At 35.5% G+C, this 23,574-nt stretch overlaps 1 protein-coding gene across 3 annotated transcripts in view; it reads right to left on the bottom strand.

Moving 5' to 3' along the window:
- Positions 1-21,462, bottom strand: part of LOC131002358 (F-box/kelch-repeat protein At3g23880-like) — a 30,442-nt gene extending 8,980 nt beyond the window's left edge. For 2 of the 3 annotated variants that reach the window (XR_009094264.1, XM_057928854.1), the window contains exon 1: positions 20,407-21,462. Coding sequence is in view for 2 of the 3 variants with exons in the window: in XM_057928854.1 (XP_057784837.1) it covers positions 20,407-21,287 (881 nt within the window). In the remaining variant the exon portion in view is untranslated. Of the gene's footprint in view, positions 1-19,910; positions 20,276-20,406 lie in introns of those variants that run through there. The other variant, XM_057928855.1, reaches the window with a different exon arrangement.
- Between the last annotated feature and the right edge of the window lie 2,112 nt (positions 21,463-23,574).

Here is a 23,574-nt window from a genome sequence, read left to right as displayed (position 1 = left end):
CAAGGTTAAAACTCCACCAATTTATTTCCATGATACCGGAGCAGATATATTATTTGGAAATAATTTTCTGCAAAGCTTCAAGCGGTATATACAAGACAATGAGGCCAGGAGGCTAGTGTTCACAACCAATTGTGACCACAAGATCATTGTGCAAAGGCTCCACGGAGCTTTTCATCGCTCAATGCCAATCAGATTTCGCAGCAAGCGTGGTGATGATGGCAAACTCCGGAGACCACAAATGAAGGATCGAAGGAGATTCGGAGAAGTTTTGCTCAAATGCAGAACTGAGGGATTCCCAGATCTCTCCGAGGAAGAAATTCAAATCCTCAAAGTATCCCTGATATCACACAAAGATATCAAGGAAGAAGAACAGGTGTCCATTGCCGACGTCAAAAGGAGAATCCAGAAGTGTTACCACGAGGATCCTTTGGCATGGTGGGACAAGAACCAGCTCAGAGCAACCTTGAAAGTTAAAACTGGAAAGGAGCATGAGTTCGTGAGGTACAGACCTATCCTGATGAACCCGCGTGATCAACAGGATATGATGAGTATAATCAAGGAACACCTTGATTTGAAGCTGATTGAAGAAGGAAGATCACCCTACAGCAGTCCTGGATTTCTGGTAAGAAATCATGGGGAGATCAAGCGAGGAAAACCAAGATTGGTCATTAATTATAAAGGGATTAATGACATTCTTGAGTTTGACGGATACTTCATCCCAAGCAGAGAACACCTTATTAACTGCATCAGAAGTGCAAGGGTATTCTCAAAGTTCGATTGCAAATCAGGTTTCTACCAGATTCGCATGGAGGAAAGGAGTAAGAAGTTCACAGCCTTCTCAACTCCACAGGGACATTATGTCTGGAATGTCATGCCAATGGGACTAGCCAACGCGCCTCAGATATTCCAAAGAAAGATGGATAATCTCTTCAAAGATTATTCTTCGTTTATGTTTGTTTATATTGATGACATTCTTATTGCATCAAAGAACATTCATGAACATGTCAGGCATCTGGAAATCTTTGCGGAGGTTTGCCAACAAGAAGGACTAGTACTGTCTGAAAAGAAGGCAGTTATTGCTACCCAGAAGATGGAGTTTCTGGGAATCGAGATCGATGAATCGGGAATCATTCTACAAGATCATATTGTGGAAAAAGTCCAGAATTTCCCGGAGGATCTCAAAGAAAAGAAACAGCTCCAAAGCTTTCTTGGAGTTGTTAACTTTGCAGGAATGTTTATCAAAAATCTTGCAGAGCACCGGAAAATCTTTAGTCCATTACTAAAGAAAGATGTTCCATTCATATGGAAGGAGGAACACCGGGAGGGTATGAAGAAGTTAAAAGAGATTTGCAAAAATCTCCCAAAACTTTCAATACCACAAGATGAGGATGATCTGGTCCTCTATACAGACGCGAGTGATTTCTGGTGGGCAGCTGTGCTCACAAAGATCACCCCCTTTGGAGAAGAACCTTGCAGATACTGTAGCGGTCTTTTCTCCGACGACGAAGCTGTGCGATGGCACATCAACGAAAAGGAATTCTTTGCAGTGCGAAAGGCGTTTAAAAAATGGCCGCTTTTCTTACTTGCTAAAAAATTCGTTTTGAAAGTAGATAACACTAACGTTAAAGCTTTCTTAACAAAAAAGATTGAATCTAAACCTGAAAAGGCTAGATTGATTAGATGGCAAGCAGAATGCCAATATTATGATTATGATATTGTCATATTGAAATCTGATCAGAATGTTCTTGCAGATTTCTTAACAAGGGATGGAGCCAACTGAGGTTGACTCTATCATGGATAACCAGAGGCAGCTCCTGGATAGCCTGGAGATGCTACAACAAGAATGGCAAGAGTGTTTACTCCATGCCAAACAAGCGGGAAGGATACAAACGGATGATGAATCCAAAGTAACCAACCGCATACGAGAATGTATCATAAAGATGTTAAATCTTAATGATGCAACCCACAAGCCGCTCATGCGCGGGATCATGGCTCCCATGATCGAAACAGGCATTACCGTACAGGCCGGATTACCTGTAGCAGGGGATTCAATTACCCCTAGCACAAGTTCTGAGGCTAAGGTGTTAAAACCGGATCCTCGAGAAAAAGATGTTACTAAGGCTTCACCGCCCGAACTAACATGTCAACCCTCCACCTCTGGGGTAAAAGAGGGAGAGATCAGTCTTAGGCCACTGACGGGCAAATCTAAGATTGATACTAATATTATTGATATTTCTCCTGTTTGGCAGATGTACCAGTCCAGATGGGAAAAACTCAATACCAGAAAAGGTCTCAATCCGAGCTATTGCCGGGTTGATGTTGCGGGAAAATATCCTCGCATTTGGATGACCACCGGAGCCAATCCTCAAGAGGTCAAAGAGTGGTATGAATTCGGGGCATTAGCCTCAGTTTATACTACTTCGCCAACATTCAGCGAAATCAAGGGTCTACCCAGGTGGATCCAAGAGACAGTCTATGATGCTTGGGCGAACAACCAGTCCCTTAACCGGGGAGATGTTCTGGAGCTATACTTCCTTAGCGCAGCCCCAGAACCAGCAGGAAAAGGGAATCATGAAGCTTTTCATTTTATTAAGCTTCGGAGACCCGACACGGAGGCCTTAAACCGAATTAAGGCACCCAATCATGAAGTTTCCATTACCACAACATTCCCGGAGGATCAAATCTCCACGAGACGTGCATGGGGACTATGGGTCTGTCTCACAGAGATGGACAAAGTAAAGTACCAATTCAAGTTCTCTCATAATGCAGGACTTGGATCTTTCCTGTTAAATTCTATGACAGGAAAAACTACAAGCTTCGCAGAGAAGGCCTTTGAAGAAAAGAGGCAGACACTCTGGCAAAACAAGGTGGCAGGAAGCAAAGAAACCCGTCACAAATTCTGTAACATGGCTCATACAGGCCATTGGACAGATCACATCTGCACGGAGTGTCCAACGCAGAAAGAACCGGAGTTCGACAAAGTCTTCTTCCCAAAGCCTAACAAGAAGAAATTCTGGTCAGACGAGTACGAGGAGCACAAGACTCCACGTGGACGAGCACCACGGGCACCAAAAAAGTAAGGGGCCCGACAAAGAAAAGGGAGTCATGTGACTCAAGACAGGAGGACCACCCACTAAAAGAAAAACGACAAAAATGGGTGGAATGACAGGAGGACCACTCACCAAACACTCCAGGACAAAACGTGAGTGGAAGGAAAAGCAGCCGGCCCCTACCAGCATTATCACAAAGGGATAAAGCAAGGGTCCAGCATCATGTGATGACACCAACAAGTGTCGGCAATAATGGCCAACAAAAAAAGGTGGATGTCACATTCAAAGCAGCTGGCCACGAAGATGGAATCCGAGGCCAACAACCAAGCAATAATAGAGGGGTTCAAACCTCTATAAAAACCCAAGTGCTGGAGAGAAGAAGATCATCAGAAAATCACAACATTTTTTCACACATAACTTCCTCTCTCTAGAAATTTTATCCTTGTATTTTTTTCTTGTTTTCAAAGTTTTTAGTTTTCGTTTTAGTTTCTTTTTATTTTTATGTACACAAGTATTAGCTACTATGAGTAGCTAAACAAGTTAGTCTCCTCCCTTGGGGAGTATTTTATGAAATAAATTAATTATTATATAATTCCTCTATAAACGCTTAGTTTTTGTCCAACTATTCCGGTTTAGTAGAAAATATTTTCTTTTCATTTTTCAACAAAAATATTTGACGTCGAGACACAGTGAAGGAGGGAAACTGATTCCTGAAGGTGACCATTCGGCGAAAGCCGGAACACAGTGAAGGAAGAGGGTTGCAACCATCACTTGCGAGTGTGTGGTTGGACGAAGGCCGAGGAGGCAAGAAGTCCGTAAAACGCGATAAAAGCTCCGGAAGGTGACCAGTCGACGAAAGGTATACTGTTGATTTATGCTTTGAATTATTTTCGAAGTGGTACGGAAGCATGTTGGGCCTGATTATGTATTAAACTGTTTTAAATCATAATAAGGGTATTTTGTCTTGTTTTGTTTTATGTTGGGGTCATTCTACAATTCTGATTATTTTGGGGTAGTTTTAGAATTTTCAGAAATTGGTCATGGGAAAAACCAGAAGAATCATAAAGTTGGTGTATTATGGAGCAGAAACTAAAGTTGATGTTAAATTCTAGAAAAATGGGAAAGTTAATGTATTTATAGGCCAATTCCCCATATATATATATATATATATTTGGGTTATTGGATCCGAATCCGGGTATGGAGGATCCAAGCTCATATATGAGCTCTGAGTTTGTGTGGAGCAGCTACACCAGCGCATGGAATCGTGTCCGGGGTACAGATAAAGCGCACTCACACACGCACATACACACACATCCACTGCATAAAAACACACACACTGAACGTATCAAATACACACACAACACACAGAGATGAGCAGCGGCGGTGGCGGCGGCAGTGGTGATGAGGTCGTTCTTCCACTGTCATCACTCATCACCTGATTCCTACTCCCCTTGAGTGTGTGTGTTGGTGTGTGTTTCCATTTCCATTTCATTTTCTTGTTAGTGTGTGTGTGTTATAGAATGAGATGGACTCAAATGAAAATTTATTTTTTAAAATATAAATTAGAAATTATTTTTAGTTTTTAAATTATGAAGATCTACTGTGTATTCATTACTTAGTTGGATGAATTCATAATTTTGAGTTCGAATTTTATAAGTAGCAAAAAGTTCCAATTTTTGAGATCATAGTTTGTACTATAAAAGGAATTTGTTATTCTTTTACTGCGAATTCATAATGCATGGATTTATTTTATACGATAAATATCGTATGTATAATAACAATTCCTTATATTTATACATGATTTCTTTAGTTTTACATGAATATGTTACAAGACCATGATCAAAAAAAAATTGTGGTGTGTACTGTTTTTTCTTGTTTTAGTCGTCTTTGATCAGAGAAATTGAGCTCATCAATTTTCGTGTTTTCTAATACTTATTCACACTTTGCTTCCTTCAAATCTCGGTTTCAAGAAGAAAATTTGTAGATTTTGTGCTTTAATATTTGTAAAAGTAGCTAACAAGAATATGTTAACAAGAAAATTTGTAGATTTTGTCAATTTGATTCGATCTTTCAATTTCAAATCCAGTCCATCAAATGATGGGCTTGGTTTTACCCTTCTTTCCTTTATGTGGATTGAAAAATGAAGGTAAAAATAGGTTGTTGAAAGTGATGCTGAAGTTTTGAAGAGATGAACAAATTTTGTGACCAAGAATCACTATTAATTTTGAGTTTTTGATGGAATGGAATTGACAACATTATCTATGTTTCTTGTCACATATATATCAAAAATTAGTTTCTTGAAAGCCATTCTTGAAGCTAGGGGTGAGCATTCGGGCGGGTTGGGTTGAAACCGAACCAAAATTGATCAACCTGAACCCAAACCGCCCCAAAAATTTTGAACCAAACCAAACCGTTTTACTTGGCAAAATCGAACCGTAAATTTTCGGTTTGGTTCGATTTGGTTTGGCCAAAACCGTTCCATTTTTTTTTTAATTCAAAAACCTAGTAGCAATATTTGGTAGCCCTTAAAATACATAAATTCAACAAAATGCATACTTAAAAGTTCACAAAATGCATACCTAATGTTCACCACAAATATAATTCACACACACAACTACAAGTCCACAACAAAATATAAGGCAAAATGTATCAAATCACAATTCCAAAACAAAAATAGCATAATATGTCTAATATTATTAATATTAATGTTTAATATTAGGTTTGCAGAAAGGGGTATTAGGTTTGAATGGTAAAATGTTTATTAATTATTTATAAAATATATAATATATTATAATAATTTATTAAAAAGTTCGGGCGGGTTCGGTTTATAAACCAAACCATTTTTTTCCAAACCAAACCCGAACCGAAAATCGGCGGTTTGAAAATTTTCAAACCAAACCGCACCGTTTTCACTACAAAAATCGAACCAAACCGCCCGATTTGGTTTGGTTCGATTCGGTTTGGTAAAAATGGTTGGATTTTGCTCAGCCCTACTTGAAGCTTTCAACATGTAGATAAATGATCTTGCAATTTGGAAAGGTATAATTAATGATCTAGCATTATGTTTTTTTTTTTTTTCAAGATTAATCATATTTTGTGTCTTCAATTTCGGCATTTTTCAAAAAATGTCTCAAATCTTCGTTTCTTATTTGAAAACTCAATTTTCAGTTTTTCAAAAAATATTACTCCCTCCATCACACTGTATATGAGACTCTTTCTATTTTGAGCGCCCCACTGTAAGTGAGACTCTTTCCTTTTTGGATAAAAATTTTTCTAACACTTTTTCACCTACACACAAAATACACCTTTCATAATTCTTGTGTCAAAAAAAAAGGTCTCACTTACATTGGGATGGAGGGAGTAATTCCCAATTTTCATTTTCTATTAAAAAAGAAAGTTAATTCAACAGCAGAAATGGTGAGTCACCTTATTGGATTCTTAGGCAGATTTTCTTTTTTTCCACCTCATCTAATAATATGGTGTCGTTTGACATGGGAATGTAGTAAGGTCACTCGTCATTTCATCATCAAATTTTATATATTGACACATTTTCTAAAAAAGGCTGAAAGTTGGAAGTTTTAAATAGAAAATGAAAGTTTTGGGATATTTTCTAAAAAACACTAAAGTTGAAGGTTTTCGAAATACTAAAGATATTTTCTTAAAACGGTGAGAATTTTTAAATAAAAAAATTCTTTCTTATTTTACTTTTTAATTAATTGCAATTTCTTATTTCTTGCAATTATTTCATATTGCCAGATATCACTGCATGAATCCATACACAACAAACAACAATCTCATCATCACATGATTCATCACAAAAAAACACAGATAATCCCACTAAGAAATGTACCAAAAGGAACCATAATATATATAGATAGTTTCCTTGATCTAAATGATATGCTTCATTACTAATTCAATCTTCAAACATACACTCAGTTGATGCAGAATTATGAAAATGCAAACAAATCAGAAATTGCCACTACATATAGAAATTTCATATTGAAAGATATCACTACATAACATCATGTATAACAAACAACAGTCTCATCATCACATTATTCATCAAAAGAAAAAGACACATGTAATAATCCCTCAAACTATACAAGCAGAAGCAGCAAAATTGCCACTAAGAAATGGATCAAAAGGAACCATAATATATATAGATAATTTCCTTGATCTAAATGATATGCTTCATCACTAATTCAGTCTTATCAATCAGAATGAGGTTACATTCTCCACACCTAAACCTAAAGTTTTTAGTGAAACAAAGGTGGGAGTGAAAAGCCCACACTTGACACTGTCAGAGGTCTCCCCTGCACCAAACAAATCAATACTTTGCATAGTTTTAGTCTTCTTAGAGTAGTAGAAAAGGTGATCGTAAAAGTCTACAACCACTAACATCAATAGGTCGCCATTTTCGAAAACTTTGATGGGATCAACATACCTGATGCCGGTATAAATATAATACCTCAAGCCATGAAGGGGGATCACATATTCCTTGCTCCAAGATTCGTCCACTCCATATTCCTTCATAATCCATATAGTAAGCTCGCATCGCCCACCAGAATTTACAAATTCGGATGCTACCTTGCAAAACCATAGGCAACCGCTCAAAGCAGAAATGGACGTTCCTTTTGTGAAGGGAAATCTTCGAGCATGATAAGGAGGAGCTTTAAAGAAGCTAAAACATTCTGTTTCAACATCAAAGCAAGAAATCCATGACGAATCTTCTCCAATGGTTGCTATCCAATGAAGATTTCCATTAACAAATGCACCTTCACCATTATGGTAATTATATGGAATACCTTCAAGGCGTCGCCAAGAGTGTATACATGACTGTCCAATTTATCATCATAGGACCTACGTTTAATACAGACTACCTTGCTTGCCCCAAATCCCAAAGCAGATACTTCTAGAGTAGATTGTTGTGGATCTGTAGGCAGATCCAGCTTAATAACTTCACGAGTGATCGGATTACATACCCAAAGCTTATCAAAACCCACCCTTATAACAAGAAAACCATTAAAAAAATTCCTTATTCTTCCAAAGAAGCGGTAAGGGAAATCATAGTGGGTGAGTGGATCGAGATGGAGATCGAGCTCGAGCTCGCCTTCCAATTCCAAAACTTTCAACTGATTTGAATTCCCCACAAGAACTAGGGCGGGGGCGGATCTGGCAAAATGAGACTTGACAAAAGCATCAGACTCCAGCAGATGGAGCCATCGCTTGCAAACACATTTGCTTATTGGAATGCTTACAACAGGTAGTCTTAAGAGGATCTCGGTGATGATTTCTGCTGGTAGATTTTTGAAGAAATCTGGCTCCATTTTGGGGATGGATTGAGAGGGGTTCTTAAGAGTATAATAGAAACTCCAATCTGAGACTTGTGTTGAACAAATTCATGGAGCAGATAATAATTGGAGGCAAAAAAAGAGAGTGAAGGGCGGAAGCGGTGGGAATGGCGGCCGCGGAAATGAAAATAGGGCAACAGATAATAATTTCAAACCCTCTCCGGTGCTTTTTCGCCCCATTTCAGTCCATTTTCACATTTTTTCCAATTATATTTATTGTAATAATTTACTGACCGTATTTTCACATTTTTTTTCCATTTCAGCACATTAATTTTATTTTAATAATTTCTTGATTCTATTTTTAAACGACGTCTTCATCAAATTTAACCTTTGGTTTATTTTTCTGTAGGGTTAATGGTAGTTTTTATCATTTCGAAATACAAAAACAAAACTATATCCACTATAAAAGAAATGTATAAAATGTATTCGTTTTGAGGTTGAAAGGACTAAGATACCCTTAAGACAAAAAGAAAATACCAAACAAATCCCCTTGCTCGCCAAACTCGACATCTCCGCCTTGCTCGACAATTCAATGCTCGACGCTCGACGCCTTCGCCTCGCTCGATAGTTCTTAGTTGCTCGACACGCGATGCTCGAGGTGTCTCGCCTTACTCGACAGTTCAATGCTCGACGCTTGACGCCTCCGTCTCGCTCAACAGTTCTCAGTTGCTCGACAGTTCAATGCTCGACACTTGAGTGCTCGACGTTGACGCTTCAGTGTCGAGCAATGCACGAATTACAAATAAGGGTAAAAATGTTCTAAGTGGGTAGATTTTATTGTTTTGAAAAAAATGAGTATATTCTCCTCAAAAAAAAAAAAAGGGTATATTTTATGTTTCATCTTTCAAAGAAGGTATATCTCATTTTGCCTCTTTTCTTTATTCTTTCCGCCTGATTTGAATATTGCTTTTTTAGCTTAGTTTTTCTTTGTTTCCTTTGTTGGGTGGAGTTAATTGTTCATAGACGAATTATATTCAAATTTTGATTTTAAATTTAATCTATTTTATTGGCTAAAAAATAAATAATTTTTTAATTTTTCTAGAATAAAAAACTTTAACAGTTAAAGATACATAATATAATTAATTCAAAATATATAAATTAGTAATAACTTTCGGCCTATTCGATGTCAACATATCCATAATATTTGTTTGATTTCCACTAGTAACTGGAAGGAAAATCGAATTAGATGGTTTGATTCGATTTTTAAGTGTGTCAATATATCAAACTAGCATATTTCTTATAGTAAATTAAAAATTTATCCATTATAATAAAAACTTTAAAAATTATCCACTTTTGTGTTAAATGACTAAATTGCCCTTAAAATTAAAATTAAAAAATTACTCACAAATACATCATCACGAAAATACTACACATTTCAAAATCATGCTTTTTTGAGCAAGCAATCAGATCAAGGTGCTGTCGAAACTCGGAGATATTGTGTTTTCTTTCTCTTTTTTTTTTTAAATTAGAGCAAATTAATAGTGAGATGTAACCATGGGATTAGATCTAATACATATTTATAGTGAAACTCCAAAATTGGAGAGATTGAAATACAGATTGCGATGAGTATCAATCATTCCATTACTCAAAATCCAAAATTTTGCCATTTTCGAAAGATATCCAAGAAGGGTGGGTTATTGGTTTTGGATTGGATAAAAACACTATTATCAAATAACTTCGATAATACGTTTACATCAATAAGGTGGATCCATATAGTATTTTGATCGATTGAAAGTAACAAAAAATTAGATAACTAATTAATGTTCTTGAATTTACGACTAGATTTAAGAATTCATAATTTAATGTTCTTGAATTCACAACTAGATCTATTGCAACTAAAACTAGAATTAACAACCAATTTGATGAATTAACAACTAAAATTGTTGGAGTTGATTTTCTAACTCCATAAATATCTCTCTTGTCTTGTTGTTAGTACTAGTACACGCATCCGTGCGATGCACGGCCAACATCAAAATTAAATTATATTTTAAATAAAAAAGTATATCTATTTAATATATTCAAAATATAAATCATACTTTTAAAAGTGAAATATTTCACATCAATTAATTAAAAAAAATATTGATACGAAAATATATGAATTTTTAACTTTATATTTTCAATATTTCAAATATCAATTAATTAATTTTAATTGAAAATGAGTACAATACATAAATTTATCAAATAAATAAAGATCTACAAAATTATCTATTTTTATATAGTTTAATATATTTTTTGAATGCATATTTAAATTATCTTTACTCGATCATTTTGTCTAAATAAAAATTTTACAAATAAAGTTCCCAAAATTCTGATTTTGCAAAAAGAGATAGGATTTATTTTCATAAATAATAATTGCTCAATTGATTAAGTTTAATTTTATATTCCCTTCTTCCCACATTAATAAGCCATAAGGGCCGGACCGGACACAGATTTTAAGAAATAAATAATTTATACTAATAAAATAAGAAAAAGAGTACTTGTTTTTTTTTTTAAGATATGCTTTTCAAAAAAGTAAGAGAGATAATTATGAGTGGAGCACATTGACATATGATTTAAATAATGGGTTATATGATTGCTATGTAATAAGCTTCCAATTTAGAAAATGACCTATTAAAATGGGACGTCCAAATAAGGAAATGTGACCCATTAGTATGCAACGGCTAGAGTAATATTGAATAATAATGTTCCGTTATTTTAGTTGGGTTTCGATTTTAATAAAAAAAATAATTTGAATATATATGACAACATTCATATTTATATGCATTTAAATTTTAATTTGTATTTTTTATAGACAAATAATGTTTTAATTAAAAAAATAATTTTTTTAATCTTTCGACCAAGTCAAAGAGATTGAAAGAGGAGACTCGGTTGTTCCTATAAAGAAGAAGGAAGTGGAGATAAAGGGAGAGAAAAAAGAGGAGCTTGTTGGTAACTCCTAGAAACAAGGGAGAAGTGAACTTAGTGGATTAACCGCAACCATCAAACCAAAGTGAATTTAGTCCGAAAGCCATCAACACAGACACACAGTATTAGATTCTCAAATATTAAACTCCTAAAATTCCTTCAACAAAAGAAATTCAATTATTCGTCAGCGTGCCTGCTTCTCACAAACCATCAACAAGTTCAATCAATTTTTTTTGTTTTTTTTTTCAAATGCATACAAAACTCCCTGCCATATCTATAATTAATTTAACATCCTTGCACCCCCTGTTTTTTTTTTCTTTTCCGAAAAGCTCTGCCCACTAATCCTCTTGCCTAATACTAATACCCATTCAACAATACCAACTCATACGAATCAACCACAATAGAAGAATCGAGCAACGGGATTTGCAGCAAGCCAGGTAAACTACTGATCTGCAAACAAAAAGAAATTTTGGCAAGTAACCCTGACCTCAATTGCTTCAATTCCTTTCTCTTATTTCTTGTTCTCCACACTGCAAATAACCCAAATCCATCTCTCCTTCTTCTTCTTCCACTTGGTTTCGCACGATGCCGACTGCTAAACGCAACACCTTTTTTTTATATAAAAAATTGGTATTCAAAGAGAGTTTTTGTCAATGAAAGCACCAATTGATACGATTATATCAATGGTAGAGCTTTTCGAGCAAGCTCAAACTCCAGAAATTAAGAAAGAAGTGAGAGATTTGATAAAAATCAACCAAAATATTCATTTCTTGCTAAGCAAACTTAGAGATTACATTTTATATCTGATAATAAAAACCTAATGGGCTAATGGGTTGGAGCATAATTGGGTCAATCTAGAGATTGGGTTGGGCGTATCACATAACATAATTCTTTAATCTATACACATCCTATCCTCTATTCTTGTTTATTTGTCCTAGGGTGGTACGGTACGGTATACCTTATTAAATCGATCATACCTTATACCTTATCTTTACCTTCGGTATGGAGAAAATTCATACCTTTACCTTACCTTTACCTACGGTATACCTTAGTTCGGTATACCTTAAGTACGGTATGAGAATATACAAAACCTTTACCGTATCTTTATTTCGGTATACCGCACTTTAACGGTATACCAAAATAATCGGTATTACCGAAATCGATAAAATTCAATACGGTAAAAAATTGATAACTTATTTATTTAAAACATGTTTAGATAATTTATAAATATTTTTAAAAATATAAACATAAAAATATATATTATATATTTTACAACTATAGATTTTGATACGATATATACCGCGATTTTCGGTATACCAATATATACGGACAACTGCGGTATATCAGAATAAGGTATTGTACCTTATTATCGGTATATACCGAATATTAAGGTATACCATAATAAGGTATGATACCGCATCACCGGTATATACAGTAATATTCGATATATGTCGGTATACCAGTAATATGGTATTAATTTTTTCGGTATATACCGCGTTAACGGTATACGCCGGTATATCCCGGTATCTGGAAAATCTATACCTTTACCTTACCTTAAATCTTCGGTACGGTATCATACCTTACCAAAAAAATCGGTATACCTTAAATTCGGTATTTTACGGTAAGGTATGGCCGGTATACCGAGTTTTCGGTAAATTTTTCCAGCCCTAATTTGTCCAATCATGCAATTATTTCATATTGCCAGATATCACTGCATAAATCCATATATAACAAACAACAATCTCATCATCACATGATTCATCACAAACAAACACAGGTAATAATCCCTCAAACTATACAAGCAGGAGCAGCATCATTGCCACTAAGAAATGTACCAAAAGGAACCATAATAAATATAGATAATTTCCATGATCTAAATGATATTCTTCATTACTAATTCAAGCTTGAAACATACATTTAGTTGATGCAGCATCATGAAAATACAAACAATCAGAGTGAGATTACATTCTCAACACCTAAACCTAAAGTTTTGAGTGAAACAAAGGTGGGAGTGAAAAGCCCACAGTTGACACGGTCAGAGGTCTCCCCTGCACCAAACAAATCAATACTTTGCAGAGTTTTAGTCTTCTTAGAGTAGTAGAAAAGGCGCCAAGAAATGTCTTTCTTCACTAACATCAATAGGTCGCCATTTTCGAAAACTTGATGGGATCAACTCTCAGGATGTCATCATCAAGAGGGATCACATATTCCAAGCTCCAAGATTCGTCCACTCCATATTCCTTCATAATCCATATAGTAACCTCACATCGCCAACCATCATCTTCACAGTCGACTGTTACCTTGCAAATCCATAGGCAACCGCTCAAAACGGACAAGGTCGTTCCTATTCTCAAGACTTGAGGAAGATAGGGAGGAGCTTTAAAGAAGCTAAAACATTCTGTTTCAACATCAAAGCAAGAAATCCATGACGCTTCTCCTCCAATGGTTGTTATCCAATGGAGATTTCCATTAACAAATGCACCTTCACCATTATGGTGCATATACGGAATACCTTCAAGGCGTCGCCAAGATCCTGTTCCAAGAGTGTATACATGACAATCCAATTTATCATTATAGGGCTTACTTCTAATACTGACCGCCTTGTATCGGCCACTGATTTTGCTTGCCCCAAATCCAAAACCAGATACTCTTGAAGAAGAAGGCAGATCCAGCTTAATAACTTCACGAGTGATCGGATTACATACACAAATCATATTAAAACGCACCCTTACTACAATCAAACCATTAACAGAACTGCTTAGTTTTGCTTGGCGGTAAGGGAAATCATACTTGATGAGTGGATCGTGGCTCTCAAGGTTCAGATCGAGCTCGCCTTCGAATTCCAAAACTTTCAACCCACCTGAATCCCCCAAAACAACGAGGGCGGGGGCGGATCTGGCAAAATGAGACTTGACAAAAGCATCAGACTCCAGCAGATGGATCCATCGCTTGCAAACACATTTGCTTATTAGAATGCTTACAGCAGGTAGCCTTAAGAAGATCTCGGTGATGATTTCTGGTGGTAGATTTTTGAAGAAATCTGGCTTCATTTTGGGATGGATTGAGAGGTGAAAAAAAAATCATGAACTAATTGGGTTAGGGTTTAGAAAGAGAAGAGGGAGAAGAGAAGAAAGAGAGAAGGAATGGATATTCAAAGAGAGTTTCTGTCAATGAAAGCACCAATTGATACGATTATATCAGTGGTGGAGCTTTTCGAGCAAGCTCAAACTCCAGAAATTAAGAAAGAAGTGAGAGATTTGATAAAATTCAACCAAAATATTAATTTCCTGCTGAGCAAACTTAGAGATTACATATTTATTTTTGATAATAAAAATCTAATGGGCTGGAGCATAATTGGGTCAATCTAGAGATTGGGTTGGGCGTATCACATAACATAATTCTTTAATCTATACACATCCTATCCTCTATTCTTGTTTATTTGTCCAATCATGCAATTATTTCATATTGCCAGATATCACAGCATAAATCCATATATAACAAACAACATTCATCACAAAAAAACACAGGCAATAATTCTTCAAACTGTACAAGCAGGAGCAGCATCATTGCCACTAAGAAATGTACCAAAGGAAACATAATACACATATATATAGTTTCCTTGATCTAAATGATACAAATTCAATCTTCAAACATACATTTAGTTGATGCTAGTCTAGACTAAAGAGATGGTAGCATTATGAAAATGCAAACAATCAGAATGAGGTTACATTCTCCACACCTAAACCTAAAGTTTTGAGTGAAACAAGGGTGGGAGTGAAAAGCCGATACTTGACACGGTCAGAGGTCTCCCCTGCACCAAACAAATCAATACTTTGCATAGTTCCAGTGTATACATGACAATCCAATTTATCATCACAGTCCTCAACTTTAATACAGATCGCCTTGTATCGGCCAGTGATTTTGCGGATACTTCTGAAGAAGATATTTGTGGATCTGACGGCAGATCTAGCTTACTAACTTCACGAGTATCGGATTGCATATAGAAAGCATATCAACACGCACCCTTAGATCAACATCAACATGCATCCTTAGTACAAGAAAACCATTAACAGAACTCTTTATTTTTGCTCGGTGGTAAGGGAAATCAAGCAGCGAAAGTCGTAGGAGATCATTTCCTAAGAAGTCGGAACCGCTAGGGTTGCAACAGGCATTCCAGCAAGACCCTAACTCTAGCCGTCTATCCGTAGGTTCGTCCTGTATATATTCAAACTTATTAATCAGGATAAAGATCCACAATCACTCGTATCAATGCTTGTACTTGCACACGATCTCTCACTCTCGCTTTTCCTGCTCTATCGTTCCGCCTCCATGCTCACAACACTCTAGGGGTTTCGATCACCCGACTAGCCCCGCTAGCCGGACGTCCGTCGTCCTTTATTCCACATCGCTCATTAGCTTTAACTTTGACCACCGGGATATCCCGATCTTCCGGATATACTACTTGTTACTATATCTTCTCTTTTATTTTATTTATTTTATTATGTTACTTACGTCTATTATTTATATCAATTTATTGACTTGAGCATCGGAGGCCCTTCCATCGACACCCCCACCGGCATCGGAGGGCTCTAATGTTGCTCGTGGTTTTAGGTTGCTAGTGTCCGTCAATCCAGACGTGACTGATGTCACTTCCGTAATTGTCATATTCATCCCCAACATGAATACTTTGGTAACTTTTTTAAAATATTAATCTATTGTTGAATCATCTTCAACTTGATCATCATTAGGATCTTCAACAATATCAGGCACGATATATTGATATATTCATGTATTTATTTAATTTAAATATTATCTCACATTTATTTTTACATGTTATAACTTAATTTAAAATTGTAATTAAAAATTAAGAAAACACTGTATGAATTAAAAAATTACTTAATTTATCAAAATTAATAAATCATTAATTTATCGATATATTAATATCTCTCTAAAGTAATAAAATATTTCATTGTATTTTTTAAAAAATCTAGCATTTACACTAAAATTTTAAACATGTACATATCAAGATATATTAGTATCTCTCTAAACTAATTAAATATTTGATTGTATTTTTTAAGAAATCTATCATTTATACTAAATTTTCAAACATATACATATCAAAGTACGATAACATTTATATATATAGTTTAGTGTATATGTACTCTATTTATTTATATATAGTGATTTATTGTTATTTTTATTTATCTAGTTAAGCAAATAGATTTTATAGGATGTTTTTTTTTTTTCAGAATTCTAAAAAGAAGTTTCAGATATATATCAAATAGATTTGAATAAGGGGATGTAAATTCATTTAAGGATAAGGTGATATAATTAATTAATATATTTTTGTAGCATTTTAATATTTTATAAATTATTTTATTTTTTAGAATTATACTCCCTCCGTCCGTGATATCGTTTCCACATTTGCCATTTCGGTCCGTCCGCGATATCGTTTCCACTTCCATTTATAGAAGTAGTGTCCACAAACTTCCACTCACAACAATAGTGGGACCCAAACTCCACTCACTACGTACATATCAACTACTATTCACTATTTTTCTTAAAACCCGCGCCGTCCACAATATGGAAACGATATCACGGACGGAGGGAGTATAATTTACAGAATTGCCCTTAAAAATAAATACTCCCTTCGTCCGCCAAAATTATGTAAAATTGCTTGGGCACGGAATTTAATAAAATTGGTGATAATTTTGATGTAGTGGAGAAAGGGTCTCACCACTTTATGAGATGTGTGGTTGAGATTGAATTTTGAGTGGGGTTTTTTGTAAATAAAGAGTGTTAGTAAGGATAAAATATTAAAGAGAATGGTGGGACCATTGCCATAAAAGGAAAGTGACATAATCTTGGTGGACGCCAAATATAGTAATTTTTACATAATCTTGGCGGACGGAGGGAATATGTTATAAGGAAATCTATACTTTGTGCCCAACATACTTTTTCTATTAGTATAGATAGATATAGATATATATCACTATGATCAAAGTTTGTTGAAATAAGTAGCACTATGTTGTGCCCGAAAATAACAGCTATGAAAGAAAGCAACAAGAAAGCAAAGAATGATAAAACACAGAACTTTGTATTGATTTTATGCGTGAGGCTATTCGAATAAGAAAACTATGATTGACGATGATCTTACATTAGGGCTTCACACATATTTATAGGTAATGACTATGAATTGTGTTAGGAATAAAACTCTATCTAGACTTAGAACAGAACTATCAATCTTCATGCTTATCTTTATGCTTTTATCCCGATCTTCCTGAAATTTTTTTGATCTCGGTCTTGATTATCAGCACTTGTTGAATTCTTCATAGGGTGGGTTGTATCTACAGGGAGTTAGGCTTGTAATATCATGGGCGATTGTAGTTTGGGCCTCGGTCAAAGTAGTTTAAGGGCTAACGAGCTCAACGGGATTATATGGACTCCTCATAATTGGGCTTCTGCTTGTTCTTTGCGGCGGTGTTTTGGGCCCTACAGGACTGCTCCAGAATAAAACAGTGTTGTTCCTTGTGGGCGTTTTCTAAATTTGGATACTCTCTTCAGGTGTTGTAGCGATGCGTATTTTTGTCCACATCACACTAGATAAACATAATACTCCCTCCGTCCGTCATATCGTTTCCACACTTGCCATTGCGGTCCGTCCGCGATATCGTTTCCACTTTCATATATAGAAGTAGAGTCCACAAACTTTCACTCACAATAATAGTGAGACCCAAACTCCACTCACTATAATATCCACTACCATCTACTACTATTCATCATTTTTCTTAAAAATCGCACCGTTCACAATGTGGAAACGATATCGCGGACGAAGGGAGTATATGATAATACCCTTTCGCCCTAACTTATGTATGTACTAGCGAGGATATAAACTCGGTTATTTTTGCATAATTCCCTAGCTATTTTGTATTCCAGCTTACATTTATGTGTTAGTGTAAGATTCTTAAATAATACTCCATCTGTCTCATTGATAAAGACTCACATTCTTTTTTAGTCTGTCCCATTGATAATGGCGTATTCCATAAAAGTAAACCACCTTCTCTCACAAAAAATTATGGACACCACTTTATATCACTTTTACCCTTAAATCACTCTTTTTCTTAATAATAGTGCCCAAAAGTAGGGATGTCAATGGGTGGGTATTACTCGGACCAGAATCGTTAAAATTATTATGGTTTCAGATTCAGAACCGACCCATTGCTTATTGGATCCGGATCTGGAACGAACCATTAAGTGATAAAATAAAATGGTTCGGGTAGCTTAATTACCCATGGGTCTGATAATACACATGGATCCAATAATACCCATTACCAAACCCAAAAAAGCCAATGGGTATGACCGTCTGAATTTGGAATTTGGAATCAGATCCCTCAATATGACATTTCGAGTTCGACAGAGTACATTACAGACATCGCCCACGAACCCCCCCCCCCCCCCCCCGGCCCCTGGAAGCCAATTTTTTTCTTTTTTTTTTCAAAATACAAAACTTTTTACACAAAAAATGCATAAAGTTTCAGACAAAAATGAATTTCATTTTTACAAATTCTGGTTTTTTCGCCACCCCCCCAAGCTATTTTTTTTTCTTTTCGACAAATCTGATTTTTTCACCGCTGACCACCCCTGCCCCCACCCCTCGAGATCAATTTTAAAAAAACTAATAAAATTTATATACTTAAAAAATAGGGAAAAAAAATTGGCTTGGGGGTTGTAGGGCAGGTGGGTGGTGGGTCAGTGGTGAAAAAAATCAGATTTGTAGAAGAAAAAAAAATTGGCTTGGGGGTAGGGGTAGGGGTAGGGGGTGGGTGGGGGTGGGGGTGGGGTGGCAAAAATACCAGAATTTGTAAAAAATGAAATGCATTTTGTTGATGCCTTGAATTTCCCACTTCGGTCAAAATGTACGGGGGTCTCGCTACCCGTGGGTAGCCCTAGCCGCATAGTACAATATGTTCTCCACTCTGCCCGTAGATGTAGCCAAATTGGTGAACTACATAAATCTGTTTCTTCTTTACGTTTTCTGTTTGATTGTGCTCTTTAATCATATTATGTCACAACGGGTCGTACTGAAATCAAATTAAAAAATATATATATATTTACGATCAGGTCGGATCGGGCTCAAAACTATATATATAAAAAAGAAATGAACTCAAAAAAAAAAAAGGTTTATGGTTCAGGTCGGACCAGACCCGAAACAAACGGGTTGAATTGGGTCTGGACCGATTAGGTTCTGGGTCTGAGCAGAACCAGAACCATTGCTCTATAGCTCAACGGGTAATGAACAGTTTCGGTTCTGGTCCGGGTAATACCCACCCACCAGCATCCCACCCAAAAGTAATGAGTCATTATCAATGGGACGCAGGAAGTAATATATTATTGAAGATTTCTGATGGTGTTTAATTAGTGGTGTCTAAATTCTAATCCACATAATAATACATGAAGCCATGTTTGCTAGCCAATCATAGGCCTTCTACTCAATTCAGACAACATGATCTTTACAAACTCAAAAGCCACATATAACAATTGTTCATTCAGTCATTCCACAGACAAATAAAAACTCAAATTAACACAAGCTACATAGAAATTTCATATTGACAAATATCACTACATATATAACAAACAACAATCTCATCATCACATGATTCATTAAAAAAAAAAAAACACGGATAATAATCCCTCAAACTATACAAGTAGGAGTAGGAGTAGGAGTAGGAGCAGCATCAATGCCACTATGAAATGTACCAAAAGGAACCATAATATATATAGATAATTTCCTTGATCTAAATGATATGCTTCATCACTAATTCAATCTTCAAACACACATTTAGTTGATGCAGCATTATGAAAATGCAATCAATCAGAATGAGGTTACATTCTCCACACCTAAACCTAAAGTTTTGAGTGAAACAAAGGTGGGAGTGAAAAGCCCACACTTGACACGGTCAGAGGTCTCCCCTGCACCAAACAAATCAATGCTTTGCATAGTTTTAGTCTTCTTAGAGTAGTAGAAAAGGCGATCGGAAAAGTATACCGTCATTAACAACAATAGGTCGCCATTTTCGAAAACTTTGATGGGATCAACATACCTCAAGCCATCATCAATGGGGATCACATATTCCATGCTCCAAGATTCGTCCACTCCATATTCCTTCATAATCCATATAGTAAGCTCGCATCCCCCATCAGAATTTACATATTCGGATGCTACCTTGCAAAACCATAGGCAACCGCTCAAAGCAGAAATGGAAGTTACTCTTATCAAGGGCAATCCTTGAGCATGATAAGGAGGAGCTTTAAAGAAGCTAAAACATTCTGTTTCAACATCAAAGCAAGAAATCCATGACGCTTCTCCTCCAATGGTTGCTATCCAATGGAGATTTCCATTAACAAATGCACCTTCACCGTCATGGTAATTATATGGAATACCTTCAAGGCGTCTCCATGATCCTGCTCCAAGAGTGTATACATGACAATCCAATTTATCATCATAGGGCCTACGTTTAATACAGACTACCTCGCTTCCCCCAAATCCCAAAGCAGATACTTCTAGAAGAGTAGACTGTTGTGGATCTGCAGGCAGATCCAGCTCAATAACTTCACGAGTGATCGGATTACATACAACAAGCTTATCAAAACTCAAATTTATAACAAGAAAACCATCAAAACAATTCCTTATTCTTCCAATCAAGCGGTAAGGGACATCATACTGGGTGAGTGGATTGTAGCTCTCGAGATGGAGATTGAGCTCGCCTTCCAATTCCAAAACTTTCAACTGATTTGAATTCCCCACAACAACGAGGGCGGGGGCGGATCTGGCAAAATGAGACTTGACAAATGCATCAGACTCAAGCAGATGGAGCCATCGCTTGCAAACACATTTGCTTATTGGAATGCTTACAACAGGTAGTCTTAAGAGGATCTCGGTGATGATTTCTGCTGGTAGATTTTTGAAGAAATCTGGCTCCATTTTGGGGATGGATTGAGAGGGGTTCTTAAGAGTATAATAGAAACTCCAATCTGAGACTTGTGTTGAACAAATTCATGGAGCAGATAATAATTGGAGGCAAAAAAAGAGTGAAGGGCGGAAGCGGTGGGAATGGCGGCGGCGGAAATGAAAATAGGGCAACAGATAATAATTTCAAATCCTCTCAAGTGCTTTTTCGCCCCATTTTCACATTTTTTCCAATTATATTTATTGTAATAATTTACTGACCGTATTTTCACATTTTTTTTTCCATTTCAGCACATTAATTTTATTTTAATAATTTCTTGATTCTATTTTTAAACGACGTCTTCATCAAATTTAACCTTTGGTTTATTTTTCTTTAATGGTAGTTTTTACCCAATTTAAAAGACAAAAATAAAAATATACCCACTATAAAAGAAATGTATAAAATGTACTCGTTTTGAGGTTGAAAAAATTAAGATACCCTTAAGACAAAAAGAAAATACCAAACAAATCCCCTTGCTCGCCAAGCTCGACATCTTCGCCTTGCTCGACAGTTCAATGCTCGACGCTCGACGCTCGACGCCTTCGCCTCGCTCGATAGTTCTTAGTTGCTCGACACGCGATGCTCGAGGTGTCTCGCCTTACTCGACAGTTCAATGCTCGACGCTTGACACCTCCGTCTCGCTCAACAGTTCTCAGTTGCTCGACAGTTCAATGCTTGACGCTCGACACTTGAGTGCTCGACGTCGACGCTTCAGTGTCGAGCAATGCGCGAATTACAAATAAGGGTAAAAATGTTTTAAGTGGGTAGATTTTATTGTTTTGAAAAAAATGGGTATATTTTATGTTTCATCTTTCAAAGAAGGTATATCTCATTTTGCCTCTTTTCTTTATTCTTTCGGCCTGATTTGAAAATTGCTTTTTTAGCTTAGTTTCTTTGTTTCCTTTGTTGGGTGGAGTTAATTGTTCATAGACGAATTATACTCAAATTTTGATTTTAAATTTAATCTATTTTATTGGTTAAAAAATAAATAATTTTTTAATTTTTCTAGAATAAAAAACTTTAACAGTTAAAGATACATAATATAATTAATTCAAAATATATAAATTAGTAATAACTTTCGGCCTATTCGATGTCAACATATCCATAATATTTGTTTGATTTCCACTAGTAACTGGAAGGAAAATCGAATTAGATGGTTTGATTCGATTTTTAAGTGAGTCAATATATCAAACTAGCCTATTTCTTATAGTAAATTAAAAATTTATGCATTATAATAAAAACTTTAAAAATTACCCACTTTTGTGTTAAATGACTAAATTGCCCTTAAAATTAAAATTAAAAAATTACTCACAAATACATCATCACAAAAATACTACACATTTTCAAAAAAAAAATCTCTATCTCCTCTCTCTTTTTTGGTAAAAAAAAATCTCTATCTCCTCTCTCTTTTTTGGTATGCAGACATCTATCTCTCATCTTTCGTTCTCTTCTTTCTCTCTCTTTTTTGAGCAAGCAATCAGATCAAGGTGCTGTCGAAACTCGAAGATATTGTGTTTTCTTTCTCTTTTTTTTTTTTAAATTAGAGCAAATTAATAGTGAGATGTAGCCATGGGATTAGATCTAATACATATTTCTAGTGAAACTCCAAAATTTGAGAGATTGAAATACAGATTGCGATGAGTATCAATCATTCCATTACTCAAAATACAAAATTTTGCCATTTTCGAAAGATATCCAAGAAGGGTGGGTTATTGGTTTTGGATTGGATAAAAACACTATTATCAAATAACTTCGATACTACGTTTACATCAATAAGGTGGATCCATATAGTATATGAATTCATAACTTAATGTTCTTGAATTCACAACTAGATCTATTGTAACTAAAACTAGAATTAACAACCAATTTGATGAATTCACAACTAAAATTGTTGGAGTTGATTTTCTAACTCCATAAATATCTCTCTTGTTGTTAGTACTAGTACACGCGTGCGATGCACGGCCAACATCAAAATTAAATGATATTTTAAATAAAAAAAAAGTATCTATTTAATATATTCAAAATATAAATCATATTTTAAAAGTGAAATATTTCACATCAATTAATTAAAAAAAATATGGATACGAAAACATATGAATTTTTAACTTTATATTTTCAATATTTCAAATATCAATTAATTAATTTTAATTGATAATGAGTACAATACATAAATTTATCAAATAAATAAAGATCTACAAAATTATCTATTTTTCTATAGTTTAATATATTTTTTGAATGCATATTTAAATTATCTCTACTCGA

Source organism: Salvia miltiorrhiza, unplaced genomic scaffold (genome assembly GCF_028751815.1).
Source record: "Salvia miltiorrhiza cultivar Shanhuang (shh) unplaced genomic scaffold, IMPLAD_Smil_shh fragScaff_scaffold_112_2, whole genome shotgun sequence".
Lineage (NCBI taxonomy): Eukaryota > Viridiplantae > Streptophyta > Magnoliopsida > Lamiales > Lamiaceae > Salvia > Salvia miltiorrhiza.
This window is presented reverse-complemented; position numbering and strand designations above follow the sequence as displayed.